At 31.1% G+C, this 27954-nt stretch overlaps 1 protein-coding gene across 6 annotated transcripts; it reads left to right on the top strand.

Annotated features, from left to right (window-relative positions):
- The first annotated feature begins 103 nt into the window (after nt 1-103).
- On the top strand, nt 104-27819 carry LOC134680959 (cytospin-A-like). 6 transcript variants are annotated; one of them, XM_063540275.1, is made up of 7 exons: nt 104-219; nt 6282-6412; nt 15214-18130; nt 22399-22522; nt 25125-25241; nt 25849-25911; nt 26987-27819. In XM_063540275.1, exons 3-7 carry the CDS (start codon nt 15258-15260, stop codon nt 27086-27088), a joined length of 3279 nt encoding a protein of 1092 aa, XP_063396345.1. In that variant the 5' UTR covers nt 104-219; nt 6282-6412; nt 15214-15257; the 3' UTR covers nt 27089-27819. The 6 variants fall into 6 exon arrangements, with proteins under 6 accessions (XP_063396345.1, XP_063396344.1, XP_063396347.1 ...); XM_063540274.1 differs by having other exon boundaries at nt 110-239; XM_063540277.1 differs by lacking the exons at nt 104-219; nt 6282-6412 and adding an exon at nt 7305-7517.
- Nucleotides 27820-27954: the final 135 nt, after the last annotated feature.

Below are 27954 nucleotides of genomic sequence, written 5' to 3'. Positions count from 1 at the left end.
AGCCATATAGTATGTTTGACGATTAAATCTATAAAATATTGTGTCTGGTCGCCGTACTATATTACACTTCAAGCTACTTTCGTTTTGTTCAACAATCTGAAATATTTTTGTGAGGTCATGCGCATTAACAATTTTGTGTATTCAAAATATCGGGAAGCCGCAAGGATTTATTGTTCAAACTTATTTTGTATCAAGTCAGAGTTCATATCACAAGTTTAGGTAGCTATTGAAACTCTACAGTAAGCAACACATGATTTTTATTAATGCCGAAAATATTTTAACCCATAAATAGTGTGTTTTTCCGCTTTTTTGCTTACATCTGTGCAGCATGGGGCACGATAAGGGGGCGTTTCACCTAGAAATCGGTGAATGCATGTACTTTAATGATTGCTCTGTTATGTCGAGATGTTTTCTCTCCGAATTTGTTATGTTGGTCTGTATTTGTTTTGAATTTCCAGGGAGCATTGTCTTGTTTCGAGTAATCCTGATCCTATATTTTTTTTATAATATTCCACTGGCTCTGATGTCATGATTGTTTTCATGTTTTTGTTGATGTCATGATTGTTTTCATGTTTTTGTTGATGTCAGATGTTTCGAATTACTGAATTAGTTACTCTGATTGACCAGACTAAGATTGCCTCTCTGAACAACTCACGCTCATGCTTTTGGTATCATATATGATTTGAAGTCAGCAAAAAATAATTCTTATACAGTCAAAATTATAAGAGAAAATATACAATTTTTAGGGGTAGAAATAAGAAAAGACCATTTACTTGCCCGAAGGGCAAGTCAATATCTAGATTAACTTGCCCTTGTTTCTGTTAACTTGCCCTACTAGAGCTATCATCACGCTTACAGCTCGGGGTCTGGGGGCCGCTTAACCCTCTTGCTGCCAACCATTTTTCAAGGTTGCATTTCATATGCTGGAAAATAAGACAGCTCAACGTCTGTGATGTAACATGGCAAACAACGACGTCATTCGATATATGACGTCACGACATAATGACCGTTATATTTGGGACCCATTGGACAAAAACATAACACTGTTTTATCTTCGATATTTCTATTGAAAGAGATACAGCATTGATGCACAGGCACTAGACGTTCTGTCAATAGCATGAAAATATTGGCAATGGGAAGAAAATAGTGTCCATATATATTATATATATGGACACTATTGAAGAAAATAGTGTCCATATATATTATATATATGGACACTATTGAAAATAGTGTCCATATATATAATATATATGGACACTATTTTCTTCCCATTGCCAATATTTTCATGCTATTGACAGAATTAGTGCCTGTGATTGATGAGAAGCTTGCATAAATTTAACCATGGACATATGTGTCCTTCCGGCACTGCAGGTCTGGACATATGTGTCCCTCCGGCAGCAAGAGGGTTAAGGCCCCCAGAAGCTCTTGTGTAAATGGTGCCAAATCCTGCATTCTAGACCTCTCCTGGCAGATAATTTCAAGTTTCCATACACCCTTTTTTAAATAAAAACTTTTACTTTTACAAAAAAAGTGACAAAAAAATTTCAGATGTACATGTAGAAACTGAACAAATTTCCTGTAAAATATGCTTCATTCTAGTAAACAATGCAATTATAATTTATTTTACATTTTACAGCAATACTATAAGAGCTTGTTTCTACATTGAATTTGTAAACAAGTTGGGATACTGTTTGCTGATTTAACGATTTTAAGGTTTTGGTTGCCACTGAATCTCCCTTGTCTGACTTAGCAGATAGTTTCTTTACATTAAAATTATGTCTGTCTGACTTTTTGTGAGCATGTTTATTGTCCTTTGTATAATTTGTACATCCTATTACAAAACTGCCACTATTTTCAAACTGAACGCAAACCTCACATGTCATCCACTTTTCTGTGTCTTTCAGCCATTTAAATTCATCTAGCCATTTTGTTAAAAATTTGTGTTTTCTATTTCCCTCTTCATTTTTTTTTTGTTGCTCAACCCTGTTGACGTTGGATTCTTTAAGTTTTTTTTAAAGGGGGGACATAATTTAATAAAAAAATGTTCCATTTTACCCAGGGTTTCACACTAAGGTCATTGTTTTCTTTCTACTTTCATTTTTAAATAAACCTAAAAGTCATTTGCAAAACGCTTTCTAATTGGATCGTTGTATCGACTTCCTTTCACGATAAGTAGCGGAAATCCCAGAGCAGGTGCGCCTGAACATTCTAAACGCGGGCGCTCATTGGCTTACGCATAGGAATTGACCAATAGAATTATTCGGGATAAACTACGCTGTTTACGATTTTCCTGGCATGAGCATATGAAATAAATAAAGTCAACGAAAATAGTAATACAGTAATACGCACTGTACATAGTTATACAAATACAAATACAAATATTTTATTGGCACAAATTCATTAACAATAAATGGTTAAGACCTATTGCATATATTATTATATTAATTGACATTCATAGAATGAAACACAAACACAATATTGCAACTTGCCCAGGGGACAACTATGTGATGGGTTTCACTTGCCTGCTGCAATTTTTACTTGCCTCAAGCAAGCTGGATAGCGCTTATTTCGAACCCTGTTTTTTCCTTTTCTTCTTTCACATGAAAGAGCATAAGATTTTTTTATGCTACCTGATGGGCTTTGAGATTTATTTATGATCATACTAATCTGAAATCGATATTATATATAACCGTAATGCAAAAGAGGCCTTTTTGATATTCAATCTTTGCCATAATGGCATGGTTTCATTCAGACTCATTGTAATTGGCTAGAGGTATAAGCTATAATGTAAATGTAAGTGGAAGGGTACAGATATCACAAAAGATGTTTTACCCCGCCACATTTTGCATCTGTCATTTGTCTGTCCCAAGTCAGGAGCCTCTGGCCTTTGTTAGTCAATTACAATTTTTAATTTTACTTCTTTAAATATCATGTGTATGTTCGGAGTTTAGTGTGAAGTTCATTTTCACCTACACTTTAACTGTGGGTCTCATTGAAGTCAAAGTGTGATGTGGGAGTGGCCAGCATTTTTAAAGGGTAACACATGAAAGTAAAGAAATGTTGCATGAAAACAGACATAGGAAATACATGTAACATGCACAATTTGCCTTTTCAGAATCAACAGGTCTGCACAGGTATTCTCATTGTTCGTTTACCAAAATGAGATGATCGTTACGTCATTGGATTGATTTCCATTGTTAAGAACATTTAGAACCAATCACAACGTTTTGCTGTATGCTTTTGAAAATATTACCCAGAATGCATTAGATTCTGAAACAGCGAATTATTGCATTGAGAAGCAGGATAAGGGATTCTGACAAAACAATAAGGGGGATCCAGGAACAGACCCCCTAATAAAACCCCATTAATTAGTACACATTTTTTGTTTAGGAGCCAGCTGATGCCCACCTCTGGGTGCAGTATTTTTTTGCTAAGTTGAAGTCTTATTGGTGATGCTGGGTTGTTTTCTTGCTCTTTTGTTGAGTTGTCTCTTTGACTACATTGTATGTGTCATATTCCCCATTTCCATTCTCAATTTTCTCATTTGTAAAATGATAATCTGAATTATAGTTTGTTGTAAACATATACTGACCTGTATTACAAAACCAGGTGATATATTGCTCAAACATAATCATTCAGCATGTGCAAAGAAAGATGAAACTGTTATACATGTATCTTTGAAATTATAAAAGTCTGATATTGTCATGATTGTTTTGAGATTTTTAAAACTGTCAAAGCAGGCCTAGGGTTCTCAGGAATTTGTCACTAAGGAATTTTCAATCCACAGACTCATCATTCAAAAGTAAGAAAAAGAAATTTTACAACAATACTCTGTATTATTTTAGTCTCAATGACAATTATGAAGTAATAGATCTAGAGGGATAAATAACACTGAATTCAGATTACATTCAAAATTTTGCTGTCAAATAATTTCAATCTGGAATCATCTAAAAAAATCTGTGGACTCCCCAGTTTGAATATAAATAGCATGTATAGTGAGTACATTGCAAATTTTCACACCTATACATTTGTTTCTGAAAGTACTACAAAAATCTTTTCATGAAAGTGTGATTCATATGTACATTTGTACATATAAAGTTGTATGTACTAGTAGTAAGTAAAATTTCATCTTCTCACTATTAGACTTGCCATGGACATGCCTTTAAAAATCTTTTGTGAGAACCCTGAATGTATATTACTATATATAATATATATATATACCTGTATTCTCCTTCTGTGAAAAGAAGGTAGATTGTATAGTAAACACGATAAATGAAGTGTCAAATATATCTTTTTAAATAAGATTTTCTGTGTAGGATGTCAGTCAGATCTAGCCTTTTGTTCTTTGAACTAGACATACAAGCACACATTCATGACATTTATAATTTTAAAATCACCTTATTATATAAAACTCCATTAATATCTGCCATCTTTATGCGGTTCAGTCAATCACAATACTCCATGGCCACCTTACTTACACCACATTTATCTCATTGTTTGATTAAACTTTTAGTTCAAGTGTTCAAGTTTGTAAACAAAATAATTGAAGTTGAAGTGGAAATAACCCTGATAGCAAAATATTTACAGATTTCTAGTTGTGTTTATCAATTGTTCTGTCTAGAGAGGATAAACATAAGGGGGGGATCCAGCCATTCTTTATAGGGGGTCCAACTATATATGTCCCTAAGTGCATGAAATGCTGTAGAAATATAAAAATAAGGAGATGTGGTGGGATTGCCATTGCCAATGTCAATGATTGAGACAACTATTGACCAGAGTTTGAATGAAGTGAATGAAAGCTACTAACAAAGTATCACAGGAAACCAAAAGGCCTTCAACAATGAGAAAACAAGGTACCATATCTACATGTATATTTAGCAGTCTATAAAAGACATGACATGAAAAATGTGAAACAAGTCAATTAAGAAAACTAATTGCCTTATTCATGTTATTTGCAACAAGTAAAAATAATGGATAACATAAAAAATACAGACATTTCACCAAATTTGCTGCCAAAAGTCTGAATAAGCAATATATTCTGTCAGCCTTAGGCTGTCGGTAGTTAAAAAGTAAAATTAATGCAATTTAATTTTGACAATGCTTGACCTACTAGCTCAGGTAATATGTGCTTTGATTTAGTATCATAACATGAATTTTAATTTATAGCAGCAGTGAAATTTGTGTGTTAGGAGTGCATTTCAGGCAAAGACAAAAATAACTATTTTTCAACATTGATTTTTAGCTATCAATATTATGTATGAGCTGAGGTAAAACTCTTGACATTAATGTGTGTGAAGACTTTAGAATTTTCCTCAAAATTTAAAAACATAAGCTCCAATAATTTCATAAATTTGTTCAAAAATTGATAAGAAAGTTGTGTTTTTGGAGAAAATACTGACAATTTTAAATTACTGTCTGTGTAGTCAAGGATGTCACTGTCAGTTTGAATAACTGATTTAATTATAAAGTGCATCACCACTGGTTTTACCTGTGCATTACAAAATCTTATTGATTTTCCAATAAAGTCTTGTGTAATCTTGCAGTTGTAATTTCCTATTGTCTAGAAATCAGCTGATTTATAGGGACTAGGTTGTCTGATGGGTATTGTTTTCATCATCCTGTCGATTTTTCTGTTTTTGAATTAGTTCATATGTTGTCATACATACAGTATGAGTGTCTTGTATATGGAGTTGGAGTGACAAATCAAGATGCAATACATGTATAGTAAAAGATATTGCCATCAAATAATGAATACAATTATTTATGTAATTTGAGATTTTTATTTTTGTCTGTTCATTAATAAATTAAACAAGAAAATGTGGTATAATTGCCAAACAAGACAAGTATCCACTAGAGTCGAAATGACATGGATTTATCACATAGCAGTATTAGCCTACATTTTCCACTTAAGCAAATATTGGTTATAAATAAATTAGGCAAGGAGACATGGTACCAACAAAACCATTATCCACAAGAGTCCAAATGATATGGATATATATAATGGTTTTTCTAAGTCTACATTTTCCACTTCAGCAAATGTTTGTCCATAATTAAACATGTTTAAATATATATATGCAAGGAGATGTGGTATGATTGCAATTATCCACAAGGGTCCAAATGACAACACACATGGATTTATAATAGCCGACATTGCAGCAGATGTATAATTTCCTTCTGTTCCAGATAATTTACAATTAGTGAACTCCTGTTGTGCATCTTGACTTTAGATGGCATGTTGTTTGTGTAAATTATCAGTCAAGTAGTTATGATGTCCATTTCAGGTGTTATGATTGACAGATGGATGTGATAACAGATTTGACATGATGTGCTTGTTTTACTTTGACATCAGGTCACTTACTGAGAGAAATGGCTGAAGGAGTGGTTCAGATGGAATAATTTTCCTCAAGATTAGGTAAATAACTTACTAGTTTAATAGGTTAATAATTAAATGACTGCATTTTGTGAAAATTAGTAAAATGATGATGTGCATGTTATGATGTACAGTAATTTATATGAAATGTTTGGAAAAAGAGCAAAAGGTTCTCAAAAGAATCTGAACTTTTCAATTTTTGGGTCTGACTCCATATTATTATAAAATACATGAGGATTTGGTCTATAAGAAATCTCATGCTTGAACAAGACCATCGACAGGCGTTGTGGACTAATCAATTGATGGGTTGCATTTGGTCAGGAAGGTAGGCTGAACATGTAATGTTTAAAAAAAAAAATCTGCTGAAAAAAAACCGTCACCTTCATTTTTTATAACTTATACATTTTATCTAACACCACAAATTCTATAAAACGTACCTACTCAATATTCTGAATTGAATTTGTCATTGCATTGACATAAATAGTAGATAAACATGAAAAGTAAGTATTTATTTATATACTTTATTTTTGGTATAAGACATACATTTTTACTCGATTAAATTGTTCACATGTACCATATTGTGGTCAGTTAATTTGACAGAAACTTGACATGACGGTGAAAGGTCATCAGATTTAAAGTAGGAAATGCCAGTCATTCGTTCTTCAAGTGGTCCTTATTCAGTTGGAGTTCATCTTATCATTAATTTTAATCTATATAGACCCCAATAGGCATGATAAATAGCCTTTTCAAAGCTCACAAGTCATAGGAAGGGAGCATATTAAATCGCTGTTTACACAATAATAGATAATACCTATATGTGCAATATTATTAATTTTGTTTGCCAAATAGCTTATCAATAATAACTGATAAGAGAAACATCAAATCAACACTTAGAATATTTCGAACAGGTGGAAATGTACATTTCATGAATTTGATTCGAAATTAACACAAGAAGGAAGTGAAATATATTTCAATTTAATTGATGTTGTTCTAAAATTAGAATCACTTGAAAATCAGTCAGTGGAAAATTGACTAGTCTCTGTGGTGTTATGTGTGAATTTCTTATTGTATTCGGATATAATAGGAAAAGAAGTTTGCATATTTGATTGTAAAGAATTGACCTACATTTTGTGGCAGGTTATTCAAGGTAATAATGGGATTTAGAAATTCTTTTTAAGGTTAGCCAGGTGAGAAAAAAAATGTTTTATTATTGAAAAAGGCGTGTTGTTATTGAGTAAGTGTTGTACATTTGAATGGAGCTACTATCATCTGATTAATATCATATTTTGTAAATGATATGGAAAGTTGATAAAAATACTGTGAAATTCTGTGATTTTAAGGTGAGCTTTGATATTTTAATTTTGTTTTGGTTGTCTAACTATCATGACTTTAATTTCTTGATTTATGTTACAGATTTAATAGAATGATTGTTTAATAGAATATTACTTCTTGGTTTTTTTTAGTAAAAAAATGTCTATGGGCTTTGTACTTTCCAGGAATATGAAACTTAATGGTTTTTTCTAAACTTAAAAAGAATTCAATTTCTCATTAAATCATAATCACGGAAACGGAAACCTTATTAAAATCTATTAGAGGATTATCGAAACCACATGATTTTAATTGTCTATATCATGTGTATATATATATAGGGATAAAATTGTAAACCCAATCATGATAGTGAATCATATATACATGATATAGTACCCAAGCAAAAATAGATGTAAATGTTGAACTGAGATAGAATATTTTTCCAAATTATCAGAATTTCTAGTCATCAAAATAAGGAGGTATGTTTCACTTTCTTGTCCTTTATTATTTCATATCCTCAATGAAAACATTCTGTTTGTCTACATGGCAAACAGGCAGCTTCACGCAGTGTCATATTACAGTCACTGCAAATGCAGACTTTTTGCTATGCTACATTTTCTTAAATTATCAATTTGGAACAGGATAGGTTTTTCAAAATTTTAATTTTTATTTGTTTTATTTGTATGCTGTATTTCCTGAAATCACAATAATGATCTCACATTTTGTTCAATGGACCACTTTCGAGATCGTCACATTTCCATCGCAAAACTTTGGTTTCAGCGTGGACATCATGTACATGTAGGCATTAGGGACATCACCATTTGCTATGTTGATCTAGCCATTGAAAATATAGGATGCAATATTGCATGAATTTTTCCACCAATTTAATTCTTATAATTGATAATCAGCACTTCTGTTGGTAGGGAATTGCTACAGAACAAATATTATTTTAAGTTATCCAGCATTATACATGTTACACTGTGACAAACATGAAATAAGCTTTATATACATCATAAAGACATGAATTCTCTTTATTAATTTTTGTTGGTGTTTATGGCAGTTTACATGTATGTAATGGCTTATATTTAAGATTTTCTTGTTCACACCTAAAGTTTAAGGGCCATCAGTAAATTAGTTAAAAGAAACATAAAAATTTATTCATGTGTTTCAGCTAGCATACTGAAACATATAGGGGTCAGTAGAAGGCTTGTACTTAAAAATACATGGTCTACCTATAACCATGAATCAAAGAAAATTGGTACCCCTAAAAAAATAATGAAAACCACAGTAGACAGATTTTGTCAGAGATCTATAGAATTAGTATGTTGTGAACAAAATGTGGTTGTCTTCTTTCATGAATAGGGGTTTACAGGATGTTAAATGACAACAGTGTTTGATAAATGACATAATATTGAAAGGTGATTACATAAATTTATGAATCCTAAAATATAAACACATACATCATGTAGGATATCGATTTCAGTGTACACGACAAACCTTTATCATGTTTATTATGTATTCTTGAAGAATTGGTGTACACCACAAGTCTTTATGAGGTATTCTTGAAGAAACATGTGAAAACTTCTCTAATTCATAACAACTTTAAAAAAGAGTTGATTTCCATTTAAGGTGACCAAATTACTTTTTGTCTGTCAGACAAGAGTTTGGGAAAGGACAGTCTGCACCAAACTGATTAGGGTTTGTTGACTGAAAAAGAAATCTGACGTTTTCTACTGTATTTTCAACTAAAGAATCTAAAAATTTCTTTGTGACCGAAACAAATTTTGTTTTACACTTTGTCGGTCAGACATGTACATGTAAGTTTGGGGTGACCGAATTACTTTTTGGTTGTTGTCAGTTCGACAGAGTTTGGGAATAACTGAAAGACTAGTTAAGGAAGTAAAGTTCATGAGAAATATTGAAGAGAATTAAATAAAAATGCTTGAACATGAAACTAGGTATGGTATCTTTGAGTACAAACTACACAGTGTGAAAAGGATTGAAGCTTATCGGGGAAATCAAAGTTTATTAGGCATACATAACAAGACTAATTGGTATTTAGGAGATAACGCTACTTTAAAGTACAAGTCTTTTGTCTTGTTTGATAAATTAGGTTTTTGTATTAGTCTGTGTTAGGTTTCAAAACATGTGTAAGATTGATTACATAGGAGAGGTTTAGGTAAATATTTGTTTTTATACCAGAGCTGAATGAAAATTAGTTGTGGTCTGATGGCTAGCCAAAAGTTTGTTTAGATGGTCCATTTACTACTTGGGTAGCTAAAATAAAAGTTAAGATGGACTATTTTTTACCCTGTTAGCCAAAAGTTAGTTGAGATGGACTATTAAATAATACACTAGTACTTTAACCAAAAGTTTGTTCACAAAATGAGAAAGTGACATAGTCTATTTATTTTCTATGAAGTCCAAAACTTGTTGAGTCTGGGTTGCAAAAAAATTGTTGAGATTGACTATTGACTTACCAAGTACTCGTTAGCCAAAATTTTTTTTGAAGAAGAATATTTCCTGGGTAGCCAAAAAGTTGTTGAAATGTATAATTTACTAAGTAAAAATGTTCAAAATTATTACTGTAATCAGGTAATGGAAATCAACTTCTTTTGACTACTTCTCCCTACTCAAGTTTACTGCTCCCTAATCTTAGATATATTTGACCCTGCAAATAGTCACTTAATTCATTTAAAATATTTTAAATTGACAATTCATATTTATAATGATTGAAAGAAAATAATTAAGAAGACACCTATCTTAATCATATTTTTCATGATTATGCCACACCAACAACAGTAGAGGGCATTATGTTTTCTGGTCTGTGGATCCGTCGGTTTGTCCGCTCGTCCGTCCGTTTCTTCGTTCGTCCCTCTTCAGGTTAAATTTTATGGTCAAAGTAGTTTTTGATGAAGTTGAAGTCCAATCAAATTGAAACTTAGTACACATGTTCCCGATGATATAATCTTTCTAATTTTAATTCCAAATTAGAGTTTTTACCCCAATTTCACGGTCCATTGAACACAGAAAATGATAGTGCGAGGTGGGGCATCCGTGTTCTTGGGACAAATTCTTGTTTTTACAAGTGCCTTATACACTTTCGATCATTGTATGGCTTTCTTCTATAAACTCTTGAAGTCCTACATGTAGGCTACAAAATCCCACAGTTTTCAATTTACGGAACAGACAGATTCTATATTTACATCTGTCTCTTGCTAATGACGCTATTGTCAGATGAGTGTATTGCCAACTTTTTTGCTGCTCACTTTGTATTAAAATTTTAAAAAAAAAGTTTATAATTTGGTAGAAAGAATAAACCTTAACATCCATCTCAGGCATCTGAGACCGACAGCATGACAAGTACGTAAACTGTTGTACCATTCTTTGGGACGTACTTCATGTAGTCAAGCCGTGTTTAAAATATTCAACAGGAATTATTTATTTTAATATTTAACCAAGTGATCAAGTGCCAGGGCAAATACTAAATAAATATGTAATTATGTTTAACTATGTTTAAATTTGGTTTTATTACATACTTTTGTGTCACTTTTATGATTTTGTAAGGACTTGAGAAATACGTAGAGCGTTTAGTGAGTACCAAGAATAAATATTCTTTATAGATTTCTTTCTTTTTGTTATTTTTATGTTTTAGAAATCTTGCCAGTCTTTTAAACTTTAATGAAATTAAGTACATGAAATATAAATATCAGAATTTTAGTGAGATTTCACTATCCAGTCAAGTCAAAAAGACTAATTTAGTCATTACATAATTTTTGTGCAATTTTTTTTTTCATTTCTGACACTGGAGTTTTACCAGAATCTGAGATTTCTTAATCTTGTACTCGACTTTCCCTATACATGTTAGATTTTCCAATTTTAGAAATGGCACAATTCCTTTTATGAATAACAATTCAAATTTAAAACAAAATATTTTTTTTCTTAAAAACTAGATTTTAAAATACATGTAAGAGTTGATATGTATAGTGATTTGACATATAATAGCATATATTACAATGTTAAGTATTTTACTGAGAAGGTACAAGAACAGTCCTAAAACTTTTATGAATAAAATCATTCTTCATTGACATTATTTCATTGAACATTTACATTAATCAAAGGAAGTCAAAAAATAGATCAATTTGACAAGTGAAAAATAGAATAACACTTGATGAATAAAGGCTTTGAACTTTTTACTTGTTATTTAGCATGTTTAAGAGTAGAAAGAAGTTCTTTTCTTATTTTGCTGAATATCCTTTTTTTTTTTACCTTAAAAGTATTGTCGATTCATTTATTTTTTGTGGAAATATTGATTGAATGAGGAAATATTGTATTTGTAGATTTGAGGTTGGTTTTGCACAATTTTTGTAAAAAGGGCTGTAGAAAATTTGCGGTTTGTTTAACCATGGAAGTAATGTATTTTCATTTTACTTCCATGGTTGAACATGTAAATATTTGGATAACCAATAACCACAGAGTACAAGAAAATTGGTACCCTGTGAATAATAATAAATGTACAGTTAGGATAGCCGCAGTTTTGTGACAAATAACAATATACCACAGTACCAACTAAAGCTTAAAAATAGGCATTGTGCAACATATATATATATATAAGTGTGCCTGCATAATGTTAGAAAATCATTAGAGAAACAGATTCCACCACGAAATCTCGTGTAATACGATATTTTTATACATTATCGACAGTTAAATTTTTAAATTTGAAAATTTAACTGTCTGGAGTGGATTAATATTGTATTACACTCGATGCAGTGGTAGAATCTATATACCGTATATCAGTCTAAAAATTTGCACAACAGTACTGATATAAGAAAATCATGTTATTAAATCGTGTTGACAATATATATATTATACAGAACACATACAATTACATTCAAAACCCACACAGACCCCATGCAAAATACATTCAGAACACATATGACCACATGTACAATGTATACAGAACACATACAAAATAGGGACTGTAAGGAAACCCTGAACATACATATATTGTTTACATTGACCTAAATTATTGGGATCTTTTGTAAGGTTGTAATAAATGCATAGTAAATACTAAAATGGGAACTGATAGTACATTAATTAGTCTTATTTTAGCCACAGGGAGCATGTTCTAAGGTCTTAATTAAGAAGTAATGTGTCTCCTACAACTGTCACACCTGTCAATCAGTGGGATGTTCATATCTTACATGTTTATAGCACTGGTGGGAGAGGCCCAATAGGTAGTTGAACAGAAAATCACAGGACGAAAATATTGAATAGAAAGACACAAAATTGATAGGAAAAAATGTTACCATTGTTTAAAAATGTCACTGGAAATTCATCAAAACATTTTTTTCTCTTATAAAGATAATTTGTTTGATTACCCTGTACACTGGTGAATGAGGCCCAAAACCATGGGACAAAAAGTTACAGGACAGAAAAAACACGAAAGTAAAAGGACAAAAAGTCCCCATTGTTTGAAAATGTCTGACAAAATACATCAAACTTTTTCTTATATTTTATATTTTATACTTAAAATAAATGTGTTTTTACACTTTAACAGTTTAGGAAACTATTAATTATTATTGTTAAATTAAGATCTGTCAAATTTAATCTTTGAAAGGATGTAAACTTCTTGGCACCATGTAAAACACAATTCCCTTTGACAGTTTGAATTTGTTATCTTATTATATTTTTAATCTGACATTATTAAATTTTTGACAATAAATTTATTAACAATTTAAATGACAATTAAACGAAATTATAAAAATGATTTATATAGAATGTAATTTAGAAAAAAAATATCTAGATATTAAATTATATATCTTTTTGTCTTGTGACTTAAACCGCTTTCTGTTCCTACATTCGGCTCTATAAGATAATTTCTGGAAGGTGTTCATGTTAACAGCTGTTGTAATTGTATTGTCAGCAAATTGAGGTCTCTGTTAGTTGAATTTATATAGAATGTAATTAAAAAAAAAATAATATAAAAATTATATATAAATCTTTTCTCTTGTGACTTGAACCCCTTTCTTTTCAACTTTCTGCTCTATAATGGGATAATTCGGGAAGGTGTTCATGTTTACAGCTGTGGTAATTGTATTGTCAGTAAATTGAGATCTTTGTTAGTTTATAAGTTGTCTTTTGTAGTGAAATATTTAATTCCTTGATGTGTTAATATTGAATTACACAACATTCATTATGGAATTAGAAACCACTTCCCTGTAGGTGCCTCAAGGATAAGGAAACAGATTGTGTGAATAAAATGGATTTACATTTAGATAGTGGAGTCTTAGTGGATATGAGAATTATATAATGTCACATGTATAGATCTGGGAAAATAATTACATACATGTATATTTATCAGTTGATACTTATATAGATAAGTCATTTATTGAATATAGATTATACATGTTGTGGTGGTTCAGGGATAATGGGTAGATTTTAAAGCAGATTAATTCTATACATGTTGTAAGTATATAGAAATTTCTTGTTTTATCAGAATATCTATGTATCATTTACTTTTCTTTTAGAAAGTTTTATTTCTAAATGAATGTAAATATATATATTTTTGTGTGGACATTGTCTACAATGGATTAATAAATATATGAATTACATAAATTTTGATCAGTGTAGAGTTCTTTTATGATATTCAAGTAACCAAACACAATTTATTTGCTTGGGCTACCATTTCTTATTACCTGTATTTTATTAGCTAACAAGTCTTCTACTCATATATATAAATTATTTTGTCTGTCAAGATCACTATATATGTTCTATACACAAGTACATGTATTGTTAAAGATACACTCATAAAATCGGTCACATACATGAACAATTAATTTTATGCCAGGGAGATTATGCAAAACAGCAAAATGTGAATCTTTTATTTTTGCTACTTGAAATTTTGATTGACAAGAGAGAAAAAAGTTGACAAAAGAAAAATCTCATTACTGTTTTGAAATGCAATTTGGTTAAGAAATATTACGCCTAGTGACAGGAGTGTATCAAGATGCTGATGAATATCAGGCATCTGACAATGTGTACTTTAAAACAGATGTTTTTGTATGACGGAATGGTATATTGATTGATATTTTACTTGTTACATGGTTTCTCGTAATTATAAGTACTCTAATATTTCTGTCGCAGATGGTAATACATTCCCTTATCAATGTTTCTTAGCCGACTTACAAGAGCTGTTGAAGTATAATGTTATTTTATGGATTTATTGTCCCATCAAAGGACATTTAGTAAGATTTGATTTCTAAGGTACTTCAAACAAAATAACTAATTATAATTTTTTAAACTTTCAGCTTCTTTTTTCATATTTTACAGTAAGAGAATTTATAGCTTATAAATTCCCTTTCTAATGATTCAGATTTGCTGTGTGAACAACTTATATTACTTTCAGGTCAAGATCTAGGTCAAAATCTTCTGAAGTAGATTTTTTATGGAAAATATTTAAATAAATATTACCTTTGAAGTGTTAAATGAAATGTGTCATTACTTAATTTAATTTGTTTATTATTTTTTTTCAGGTTGCAATCAAAACAAATGATATCGATCATCTGACGGCTTGACAATGAAACCTGGAATGATGGAGCGGACATCTACTCCGATACGTCCAGTAAAGGCTAAGCCTATATCTACCACCACACCTACGGCAATGAAACATTCACATTCAGCTAACTCTGATTTAAGTACTGCAGCTAAGACTAGAACTCCTGTTCGGACTGTGGCTTCTCCGTTAGGAAAACCTTTCCTTAGCAAAAGTCACGAAAACTTATCGAGTCATCAGAAGAGAAAGCTGTCAGCCTACATTGACCATCGGCCAAAATCTAGTCTTGGGATTCCAAAAGGTACAGACCCCAAAAAGAGCAGCAATAAAGAAAATCTTAATAAGCACAAAAATGATGGATTTGCAAAACCTAAACCTGTGAAAGCAATGCCGCTTACACCGATTAGGAAAGCATCTAGTATTCAGCACATTGATAAGACAAGCAACTCGTCAACCAAGACCATGGCAGCTTTTAATAGAATGCAGAGTATTAAAAGAGCACACAGCACTCAGAATGTCAGCAAGGACAAGTTGTCAAGGAAACGAACTTCTGCTCCAGCAGACGTCATGGCTTACAATGCAGAACTTTTGGCAAATTTTGAAAGAGACAAAAAGTTATTGGAAAAGAGAATTTCAGAATTAATACAAGTGACAGAAAACAGAAAAGCTGAAATTGAAAAATATAAATATGAAACAAAAAGATTGAAAGAACAAATACCATCACATGACTTGAAGGATGAACTTGGATTTTTGAAAAAGGAAAATCAGATGATGAAAGATCAACTGAAAGAACTTGGACATCCATATGAACAAATCACTGACACTGAAAAATTATCAAAACTTCAGAAAAACAATAATAATTCTAATAAGAGTAAAGCTTCAGAAGGAGCAACTGGAGAAGTTGCCGTACCGAAAAGTATGAAAAGTATGAGCTGTGACAGTTTATCTACGGATGGCGTTCGTGCTGTAGCATTCTCTGTCGGCAAAGATGATCATTTGGAGAGAGATAGGGCTGTATCAATGACTACCTCTGAACCGGGTATGTTTTTCGATCATTGCAGTACACCTGAACACCCCTCTGGATTTGCCGATCACCACTGGGATAAAGCTAGTAGTAAAAGTAGTGACGGTCTGAGTGAAATTTCTGTCGTCTGCCTGACTGAAAGAATTTTACAAATGGAGGAGAGTCACTATAGTACAAATGAAGAACTTCAAGCTACGTTACAAGAGCTTGGTGATCTTCAACACAGTGTAAATGAACTGACGGATGATAATGAACAATTGACAAGTGAAAAATTTATCTTGCTTGAATCTTTGTGTACGCAGACAGAAAAATTAGAACATTGTCGTACTCAAATTGAGCAACTGAAAGCTTTACTTATTAGTGGGAATTTCCCTGAAAGATCAGAAAGGGAACAGCAATTGTTAGAATTATTGAAATGTGCGCAAGAAGAGCGGGAAGAATTGTTACGCAAACAGATTGAACTGTCTAATGCCCTAAACACTTACGATCATGAGCATAGAGAGTTGCAGGATGTAAATGATGCTCTGAGAGACAAAGTTCAGCTCTTAGAAGACAAAAATAGTTCTTATAAAGCTGAAAAAGAGATGCAAGAAGTTACAATACTAGAATTTAAACAGTCTGTCGCAAATGAAAAGATAGAAGTTGATCATTTCAAGACATTACTAGAAAATGAGAAAACTAAAGTGAAAGAATTGGAACAATGTTTGAAAACTGACAATCAGTCTGAACTTGAGGAAGTTTTACATAAAACTCGTCAAGAAAAAGACAGAATTGAAGAAAAACTTGCAAATATGAAAGAAGTGTTGTTACATACGCAAAGTGAAATGTCGCGAGTCAAAGAAATCTGTCAACAAAAAGATGAGGAAATTAAATTGTTGAAAAATAATTCTAGAAGTAGTGTTAGTAGTTTGGAATTTAAACTTGATAAATTAGAAAAAGAAAAATCTGAAAATCAAAATCAAAATGAATCTTTGAGAGAACATATCGACCAATTAGAACAAGACTGTGAACAATATTTGACTCAGAAAAAGGAATATTTAAAAGAGTTGAAAGAGGTGAAGTCACAGTTTAAGGAGATTCAATCTCAAAATTCAGTAATGGAAGCTGAATTAAATGAAGTGAAAGGGAAGTATTGTGAAGAAACTGAGGAGTGGAAACAATTTCAGAAAGATTTACAAACAGCCGTGCTTGTTGCAAATGACTTCCGCGTCGAGACACAAGACGACATGGAACACTTGCAACATGATAACATTCAGTTGAAAGAAAAGTGCAATAAACTAAACAGTGAAATTGATCATTTAAAAATTGAAATGGAAAGTATGAAATCTCATAAGTTTGTTGAAGACAAAATTACTTCTAAATCTATTTTATCTGCAGAGTTAAAAGGCAAGGTCATCAACACTGTTGATAAGGAATTAGGTTCCCTGAGCATGATGAGAGCAAAAGGTGACAAAAATCAAATTCAGTCTGTGAAAACTTTAATTCGTTCAATTGAGGAACAAGTGAAAAGTGGATGTTCGTCAATACATTCTAGTACAAGTAGTTCAAGGAGAAATTCTGACGCTAACGAAAGCTGTAGTCCCATAGCAATGAGGGAATTTCACGACAGTGTCAAATCTCCAACATCTCCAATCAAGGACAGTTTATTGAATGTGACTTCTCCAGAAGTGACACTACGGTCAGTGCTAAAGAAAGCTGACCGACCACCACCACTTAGACATTCTATGACCTGTATCCCATTCGATGCTCCTAGGTCTCCAGGAGATGTTCCTCCTAAGTCAGCACCACCCATATCTAAGTCAGATACATCTCCTTCAATTACATCTATTCTAGCTAGACCACCAGTCAGGAGAAGTAGTGGTGTCACTGTTGGGTAGGTATAAATGTTTTAAAAAAAAAGGAATATTATATAATTGTAAAGCAGGTGTATGAGATACAATATCAGTGTATGGGGAAATACTGGTTCTAAGCTAATTGCTTTCAGTTTCATGCCAATTTGTGTACATGTATATAGAATAAAAAGATGTGGCATGATTGTCAATGAGACAACACTCAATCAGAAATCAAATGACATGGAAGTTAGCACCTATAGCATGTATAGGTCACCTTATGCATGTAATGCATGCACATGTTGTAATATATTTTCCCTTCTTCAAACTTTTTGATGTTTTGATCATCTAGATCTTTACGTGTATCATGTATCAGTGTCAATTTAATCATGTTTTATTTCATCTCATAAAGAACTTATTCTTTTTTGTCATGTCTGTATTGAAAATTTGTACAAAATTAACAAATCTGCTTTCAATTTGAAAATGACTAAATATATAAAATACTTGCATGCAAGAAGTGAGAGTTTGAAATTCTATGAAGTCAGTATACTTTTAATAGATAATTTGTAAGGCTATCTCAGTCTCATCATGCTCAAGGTCAAAGGTTTAGAAATTGACCTACATTTACAATAATAAAAAAGGGGGGATGACAAATTAAAACAGAAAAAAAATTATGTTCTAATGATACATTTCCATAACATTGGTCTAGACAGAATACCCCAAAGGCATATGATAACTACATAGTACACACATGTACCATATATACAGTGGTGCTATTTAGTACATGTATGTAATTACAAGGTGTCCTGTCAGTACTTATCTGTAAGCATGGTAAGTGCTCTTCTAAGTACTATCAATTCGACATAATTTTTTATGAAAATTTGCACCTAAAAACCTTAAATTACTTATGTTTTAATGTATATAATTACATGCATAATTGATTGGTCTTTCGGTACAGTTGGAGTGTAAACATGGTATAGAACCTTTTTGAATAAGTGGAAATTAAAATTTTCTGATGGTAGCCAAGTTAATATTTTTGGTGCACTAGTAAAAAACTTAAAAATTGTAAGCCAAGCTTAAACTTTATGTACCAAACACGGCAAAGGAATACAGGTAGCGTAGGGCCCTGAGGAATTTCCATCCCTGATTTATTATAAGGAAAATTAAGAATGTAACAATGTACAGTACAATGTACAGATTTTTTTAATGAGGATGATTATCATGATTATTAGATTTATCAAATTGTTACTGGAACCCTATATATACTTTGACCTGAAAATGTCTTCTATGTTCTATAGCTTTCTTTTATGTTCATTTTACCTTGTTTTTAGTAACATCTCACAAGACTTCAATATATCATATAGTATATACAGTTTGGAAAAAAAATCCTTTGACAGATGACTTTAACAGATAATGACATAAATCATGTTAATGGGCAATTATGGTAATTATCTTAAAAAAAACTAGTAATTGTATGTAAAGTTAACAAAATGATGAATGGATATCTTCAAGATAATTATTTCAATTTTGTAAAATTAAAGGAAATGATACAACAATTTTTTTAAATTTTATTGATAGAAAATTCATGATCTTCTAAATAATGATACTAATAAGTATTTATTATACTGACCCTTGACAGGTTGTGATGAGCTAACAAAATGGCAAATTTAAGTTGAATTACACCCTATCCCTTGTTATCTTAGATTTAGGTATAATTTTTGAATACATTTTTATTGGATTTCTGTCATGTCTGTAATGTACATGTATATCTTTTATGTAGGGTAGACATGGGTAGTGATATTTTCTTTCTCTGACTCCACTTTCATTTGTGTCAGTTGCATATATTTTATATGAAGTATGTGAAATATTATAAAGTTAGATTTATAATTTTTGTTTGGTCTATGGGTTATGCCTTATGGTCCTTCCTAAAAATCTTAACAAGTACAATTAAATATGAATAAGGAATTGCTTAATTTAAACCTTCTTCTTGCATTTGTCTTGCACTCTGAAATTTGACTGGAGATCACTGGATCAATGTGATATATATTTCATACCCATACTGTGATACATGATGACAATTTAACCCAGTATTTTAAACTTACAATTATTCAGGATATTTGATATACACAATGAAGGATCTTAAGAAAAAGATAAATGAAGGTTACAATACTACATTGTTGAAGGTCGTTCAGTGACCTATACTTGCTAACTTCTATGTCATTTGCTTGCTGGTGGAGAATTGTCTTAATGGCAATTATAGCTCATCTTATTCTATATTGACTTATATTATGTATCAGCCGAATTCTAAGGATAAGGTACAATGAAATGTAGACCCTTGAGTCTGACAACAACCCATAAACACATAGTTCTAGTGTCTATACATTCAAAAGAATGAACTTAGAAAAGAAAAAAGACCTAAGTTGTTTTTATATTTTTTAAATTCATAAATCAGAATTAAGGATAGTACAGCAGACGTGTGGGTGGAAACGGCTGTTTCCATATAATAACTTTGAAGTTATGACCCTTATAATGACAGCATCTTGTTACAATTTAAATTATTGTTTTGTTGGTTCTTGTCTCTTTGATATATACACTATATAGATATATATCTGTTTATCTACAAACCTTTTGAAGATTGGTGCCTAAGATGAAGTTTGTCTGATGTTTGCACTTACATGACTTGTATATATATATATACATGTATCGTAATATATAAGGATTATTTGGTAACATTATCATATTACATATGTAAGGCAAAGTGACTGTCTATCAAAATATAACACATCTAAAAAAAGCAAATGCTTTTTAACCACCACAGATATCTTTTTCTTGTTCGAATTAACATGATTAAGTTTCAATAATAGAAAACCAAAGGATATAGGGTATCCATCCATGACCCACAATCAGTACATGAACAGCAAAAAAACAAACACTAAAAGAAAAGGAACAGAGATGTTATTGCAGTTCTTCATCTCAAAGCAGGGTTTCCGCTGGCGGTCGCCATTTTCGCAATTTGCGAAAAAATAATAATTGTTGCGATTAAAATTCGTCATTGGCGAAAGAATTTGGCGAAAGAAATATAAATAACGATTTATATTCAGCCATCTTGTTTATTTACTTTTTTCGGGTTTCTCTGACTTTACCGATCAGATAATACTCGGAATTCACCTTGAACTTGTTCCGATTTTGACAGAAAATCAATAATCAGCTGATTGCATGTAAAATCGACATCAAAGGACTAATTAATAAAGGTGTTGATTGTATGACATGGTTAAATGGCTTCTGTCACATGTCACAAAAGGGATTAACCACGTTGCGACGCACGTGTTAGAAGCAAAAATTTAACGCTACCTCTCCTTCTTTTAATGATAGTCCAGAAAAGAAAACTGTTGTTATGACGAAAAATGTTTAAAAGCAAGGAAGGTCTCTGATTTAAAACTTAATCATTTAACTTTCATATAGATCATTGATTTGAGTGGGTACTTTAAAGTCGTTTCAGTGACACACGTGTATCAAACATATTGTTTTACTTATTTACGATGGTCTAGAAGTAGAAAAGAAAACTGTCGTTATGAAGAAATCTATTAAAAAGGTTGGCATGACAGTAACCCTTCAATGTAATGACTACACCTTCCACGAGGGATCAATTTCAAGTGAAAAGATGCATTGTTTTGTTGTAAAAACCACTTCTTATTTAAGGAAAAGGAAAAAAAGTAAAATTTTAAAATAAAAATATATTTGTGTTACTTGGCGAAAAAAATAATAAAGTGGCGAAAAATATATTGTTTTGGCGAAAGAGGTGGCGAAAAAAATAATTGACCCAGGGGAAACCCTGTCTCAAAGTGACAGCGAGTCCTTCAACAGGAAGCCAAAAAAAAATCCTTTTACTACACATCACATTATCTTTCAAGTACAATTAAAGAATCTCTGTATCTTACATATGGCATTTTATGTAGAGAAAAGCTAGTGAGAGTAGTATTTGCCATTCAATGAAATTTTCTGAAGTGTGAAACCAGTTTTACTACTGTGGATTCATTTATTTTACCGGGTACCAATTTTCGTGGATTGAAGAAAACTTACATGTTCATGGATATTTGATTTCGTGGTTTTGCCAAATTCTGCATACAAACCATAGGAAAATATGTCATTCGTTAAACATTTAATTACGTGGTTCAACTGTTCCCACAAAATCCACGAAAATTGGTATCCAATGAATAATAATGAATCCACAGTATTATGAATTTTATACCATGACAATTATAACCATTAAGGTGAACATTTTATATAAATAAATTCCTTTTGTCTTTTTTAGCATTGAGGCTGATAAGAAGGAAGGTGCTTGTAAAGATCCTCTCACAGGCTTGGCTAAACAGATGGGAGGCTCCAAGAGGAATGCTCTGTTGAAGTGGTGTCAACAGAAAACACTTCCATATAATGTAAGCTTAAAGTTTTATCAACTTGGCAAAGTTTTCAGGAAGCTTCTTAAGGATAGATTTATTGTCACAATCACTTATGCAAATCTGGACAGAATAGGAACTTAATTGACTTGAATTTGATACTCCATCCCTGTTGGGGGTGAGGGGTTGAGGATGCCATTCTCTTTATATGTAAAGTAACACTAGCAACCACTTACTGTTTGAGGGTTAATTTGTTGCTTGTTTTAAGGAAATGTTATGCCTATGGTCTGTTTTTTTCCAGTGGCAGCAGGCGCGGATCCAGAGTGGGGGTTCCAGGGGTTGGAACCCCCCCCTTTTTTTTGGATGATCAATGCATTTGAATGGGGACATGTAGTTGAACCCCCCCTTTTTAAAATGGCTGGATCTGCCCCTGGGCAGTCAAATTTTCTTGCATTTCATCTTAAACAGTTTACCGATACTTTGCAGAACATAATAAATTTAAAGTTCAACCTATAAATGAATGATATGCTTGTCACATGAGGTAGAACAAATAAAAGCAATCAATACCCTATGAGATTTTAAATGAAAAAATTTTAAGCTCAGAATGGATTGTTGAATATATAACAAACCTGGGGAAAAAAACCCAAAAAAACCCAATGAAATTGGTTAAACATGTTAAAAACAGAAGTTTTAAATTTAATTATAATGTGGCAGATATTTTTTAGACCTATTGTCATATGGTTAATTTTCACTTGGTCAATTCTGTCACAAGGAGAGACACACTAATCATTTTCAACCTGAATTATTTTGTGAAGAAATAAACTTAAATCAGTATGTTGTCTAGATGGATCTGTTTTTTGCTTTTTGGTAATCTCATTAAACATGTTGAAATGAGTCAGTGTGAACTTTGTCAAATAAATCATAAAAAGAAAAAAAGTACCATAATTTGTTGACAGAAAGATGCTGATTAATAGCTCATAACCATTTTAGATGAATAGATCCATTTCAACAGCTTTCTTTTATCTATTTATGATTTTACGTAATATTAAATATACTAGTTATTTGCACATGTACGTAATGTATGGCGCATGTGTCACAAGTTTAAAATGCCTGGCTTATTAACAAAGTGATTAAACTGTTCTATATGAATAAATCCTCTTTTGCGACTGATAATAGGTGTTTATTTAATTCATTTCTGGGTGATTAGGTCGTATTAAACTGTCATGTCCTTTTACCTTGGATGATCTGTGTTTTGTAAGAAGGAAATTCTCAAGGAATTAATTTATAATCTTTTCTCACTTTTGTATTATATGAATTCTTTACTTCTCTGTACTCTGGTGTAAATTTGATATTGTCAAAACAGAAGATTAATTTATGTAATTTATGATCATAGTATTTCAGTTATTTGAAATTTACTGGGTCATTAGCATGATTAGCCCTGTAAGCTTTGATCTTTGGTTCATGAAATAATTCTTTGTAATTGTGACTTTGTGTAGATTTTAAAAATACATTGAACTTTGGATACATCATTATATATGATGTATAGCTACAGTTTTTATGTGGAGATTCAAACCATATTCAACAAATGCAAGATTTTATTTTAATGATAGATATATATATTTTAAGAATATCGGTTAAGTAAATAGGATGTGTGTTAATAATTCCTGTTCAAAATTGAAAATGGGCGGAGTCGAAATTAGCTGGATTTTGAAATTCATCTTTAAGAAGTCAAGGGTAGAACATCATCATTATTTAGAATTTGATGCATGGTAGAATTGATCACTCAAAGAAAGGGTTGCCCTTTCCCTAATTTGTTTCTCAATTAATTTTGTATTATAAGTCCAAAAACATCTGTGTCACGGTAACCCAACCAACTGAAATATTTGAAATCTTACAGTAGCCTTTTTATCACTAGTTATACATGTTATATTGGGCAATATATTTTCACAATATTGTTCTTATATCTTAAAATTGACAGTGATGTTGAACGATGAAAATTATATTTGACTGACAAAAACAACTAATGGAAAAAATATAAGGAAATGCAATACCAGATAGTCATTGGGGAAATGGATAAGTTCGCTGATCGGTTAACAAAAAAGTTAGAAACAATTTTGATGACTTTTGATTATTTGTTTAGCATCAGTTAACACATATTTTGCTATTTTTGATTTTATGCATTTATAAGTAAACTTGAAATTAAAAGTTTTATAGTTTCTAGATCATTTACAGCAAAATGAATAGATAGTTAAATAGGTTATTGACCTATTGCTCAACACTGTCATCAAGAAAATATTTGTATTAGTAGTAAATAAATGTATTAATCATGTCAACGAGTTAAGTGTTTATAAAAATAAGATGTGTTATGATCACAATGAGACAACTCTTCACCAGAGACCAAATTACAAAGAAGTTATCATCTATACTAAGGTCAATGGACTTCCCTCAACAACGAGCAAAGCCCATACTGCATAGTAAGCTATAAAAGACCCGAAAATGACAAATGTAAAACATTTTAACCCAGAAAACTGATGGCCTTATTTATGTACAAATTCAAAATAACAACCTGTGAAGCTAATGTGATATACAGCAACAAATGATAACACACATATTTTTATCAGATTCTTTCTTTTATTTTCAGGGAGTAGACATCACTAATTTTAGCAGTAGTTGGAATGATGGCTTAGCTTTCTGTGCCTTGCTCCATAGTTACTTACCAGAGAAGATTCCTTACGCTGAACTACATTCTGATGATAAGGTAGAAACAAGAGTGTAGAGATAATGAAAAAAAGAAAAGAAAATATACACAAGATATAAATTTCATACTTTCAAAGAAGTTTTCAGGATTTACCTTCATCAGGAACTCTCAAGGGAAAACTAAAGATGTAGAAGTTCCTTAATAGTTTAAGAGTTTATAATTGACGAGTTTCCATTTCAAAATTTATAATGTACTAATAAATTTGATTTGAGGTCATCTGGGAAAAAATGCATCTTCTGACATTGAGATGTAGACATATATTTATATTCTGATGTAAGATTTTTTTGGGAGGAAAAGCACCAGTTGGAAGATCATGTATTTACATTTATAAAATAGAAAGACGTCACAGAAAATAAGATAAAAACACACAATTTTCTAAATTACCATTTCTTTATTTTCATGTTATTATGTACATGTAAATATTCCTGATTCTGTTTAATGTGAGTACCAATTTTCATGGATAGAGGAAAACATTACAGTATTGAATTTCATGATGAACTGTTATAGTGGAAATTTGGAATGCTTGGTTGAATAAAAAATAAATGAAAAATATTTTTTTTGTTAGAAAAATGAAGTCCCTAATATAAATATTTTTTTTAATTTTCAGAGAAAGAATTTTACGCTGGCATTTGCAGCTGCAGAGAGTGTAGGAATAAATTCTTCTGTCCTTGTAAGTATATATATTTTACTAAAGAATCCTTAATAAATTTGAGGGAATTTATTTTCACTGACAGATTTTTTTTTAATTCAAATTCAAGAGACAACAAGTAGTTTTAGTTTGAAGGTTAAAGAAGAACAAATTGTAATTTTAGAATTTTTTAAATTGTTTTATTTATCATTTTTGACTGATTGCTTTATGTGCTGTAGTTGAATAACGATGAGACAAATAAACAAAAACAAAAACAAATCTTTAAGAATTGCAAGTTTCAAAGCATAAATTACACAATATTAATTGACCTAAATGTTATCTTTAAAATATACAATGCTTGTAAATCTATTCGTTTAAGATCATTTGAAGAAATTAAAAGTATACAAGTTCACCGAAACAAACAGATTTTTTGGAAATGAGACTAAATGAAAAAAAAAATTACCAGGTTTAGTTATATAAACTAGCTATAGGTAGACATTTACTATCAAGGAGAGATCAGCACCTATCTTTTAGCCTTTTTAAAAGATAAATGTGAACCATAAGATAACAAAATGATTGAATTGTGATGAAAATGTAAACTGACCAGACTTCATATAAAATCTGAAGCAGTGGAGATAACCATATTTTAGTTAAATGAGTTAAACTTCTGCAAGACTAAAAATTCTGAAAATCCTTTTTATGAAGTCAAATGCAAATATTAGTCGTTGTTAAATGTATGTTAGCTTTGTAATGTGTATTCTTCGCAGATGTTTTAAAATATCTATTTGTAGTTATCCTCTCAAGTGGTAATGATTTTGAATTGTGTGTTTGCTACAATTGGGAAATTATTGAGAGATTTTAATTAGTGCAAATAATGTGACTTGTTGAGTATTGCAATATTAGGAACTTGCATCATGATAGCTGATACATAAATTTCTATGCAGATTTTCCTGAAATAGCAATGATAAATCTTGCATTTTTGTCCAATCTAAAAAAAAATCAAAATAACAAATGCACGCAATAATTCTAAATTCACAGTATTCTTAAGAATGCAAATTCATTAACAAATGATAGGTATGAATACCGAGACTTAATTTCATCTGTTTTCTTTCCACAGCACATTAATGACATGGTATCAATAGAGAGACCTGACTGGCAGGCGGTCATGTCTTATGTTACATCTATATACAAATACTTTGAAGTGGACACCAAGTCATGAAATAGTGGGGGAAATGGAAGAGATTCAAACAAATTTGTTGCTGATGGTGCTATTGTGGTTTAAGTGAACTCAAAGGAGATGCTACAAAAGGGGAGACAACTTGGTGATGATGTTGATTTTAATATTTGTAACTTATTTTACATTTGCTGGATGGATATCATTGAAATATAATTTTTTCTGTACCTTAATTTTACATTTTGCAAATTGTTATTTATCAATTTTTATTGATGAATGAAATGTTAATGATTTGTTGAAATGTCTGATTTTCTAAATTTTTAAATTTCCAATACTTGAGGAGTTTAAAATTTAGTGATCAGACTTGCAAGAAATTGTATAGCAATGGGTAACAGAAAATTTGAGGCATTAAAATGCCAAATATTTATGTCATAGACTACCATTTATGCATAATACAATTGTGTTGATAGTTTATCATACTCTCAATCAATTCTTTAAAATTTGCAATGAATGAATGAGAAACATGCTTTGTATGTAAATTATAGACATTTGGTGTTTAAAAAAAATAGCAACATTTCTTCAAGTTCGTATCAATAAATGATGCAATCATATCAATATTAGGGTAAAAAACAACTGTAAATGTTTTAAAATTAAAGGCAAACCATTTGAAAAAAATTGGAATATTTAACAGGAAAAGACAGTTTAGACTATTCATGTGAACAAAGAATGAAAAGAAATTTAAAAAAAAATGTATGTTAGACTGTTAAGAGTTGTGGAAATAAGACTGTAGAAATAACAATACTTTGAAATATTTTGTCCCAAATATGAGTGATTTTAGAACATATTGATAAAAATGGGTGTTTTACAACATATTGAGAAAAAAAGGGCTCTGTAAACCTGCTGATTTATCT

The sequence above is a fragment of the Mytilus trossulus genome, chromosome 8 (assembly GCF_036588685.1).
Source record: "Mytilus trossulus isolate FHL-02 chromosome 8, PNRI_Mtr1.1.1.hap1, whole genome shotgun sequence".
In the NCBI taxonomy this organism is placed as follows: domain Eukaryota; kingdom Metazoa; phylum Mollusca; class Bivalvia; order Mytilida; family Mytilidae; genus Mytilus; species Mytilus trossulus.
The sequence above is the reverse complement of the archived record's forward strand: the minus strand, read 5'-3'. Positions and strand labels throughout refer to the sequence as shown.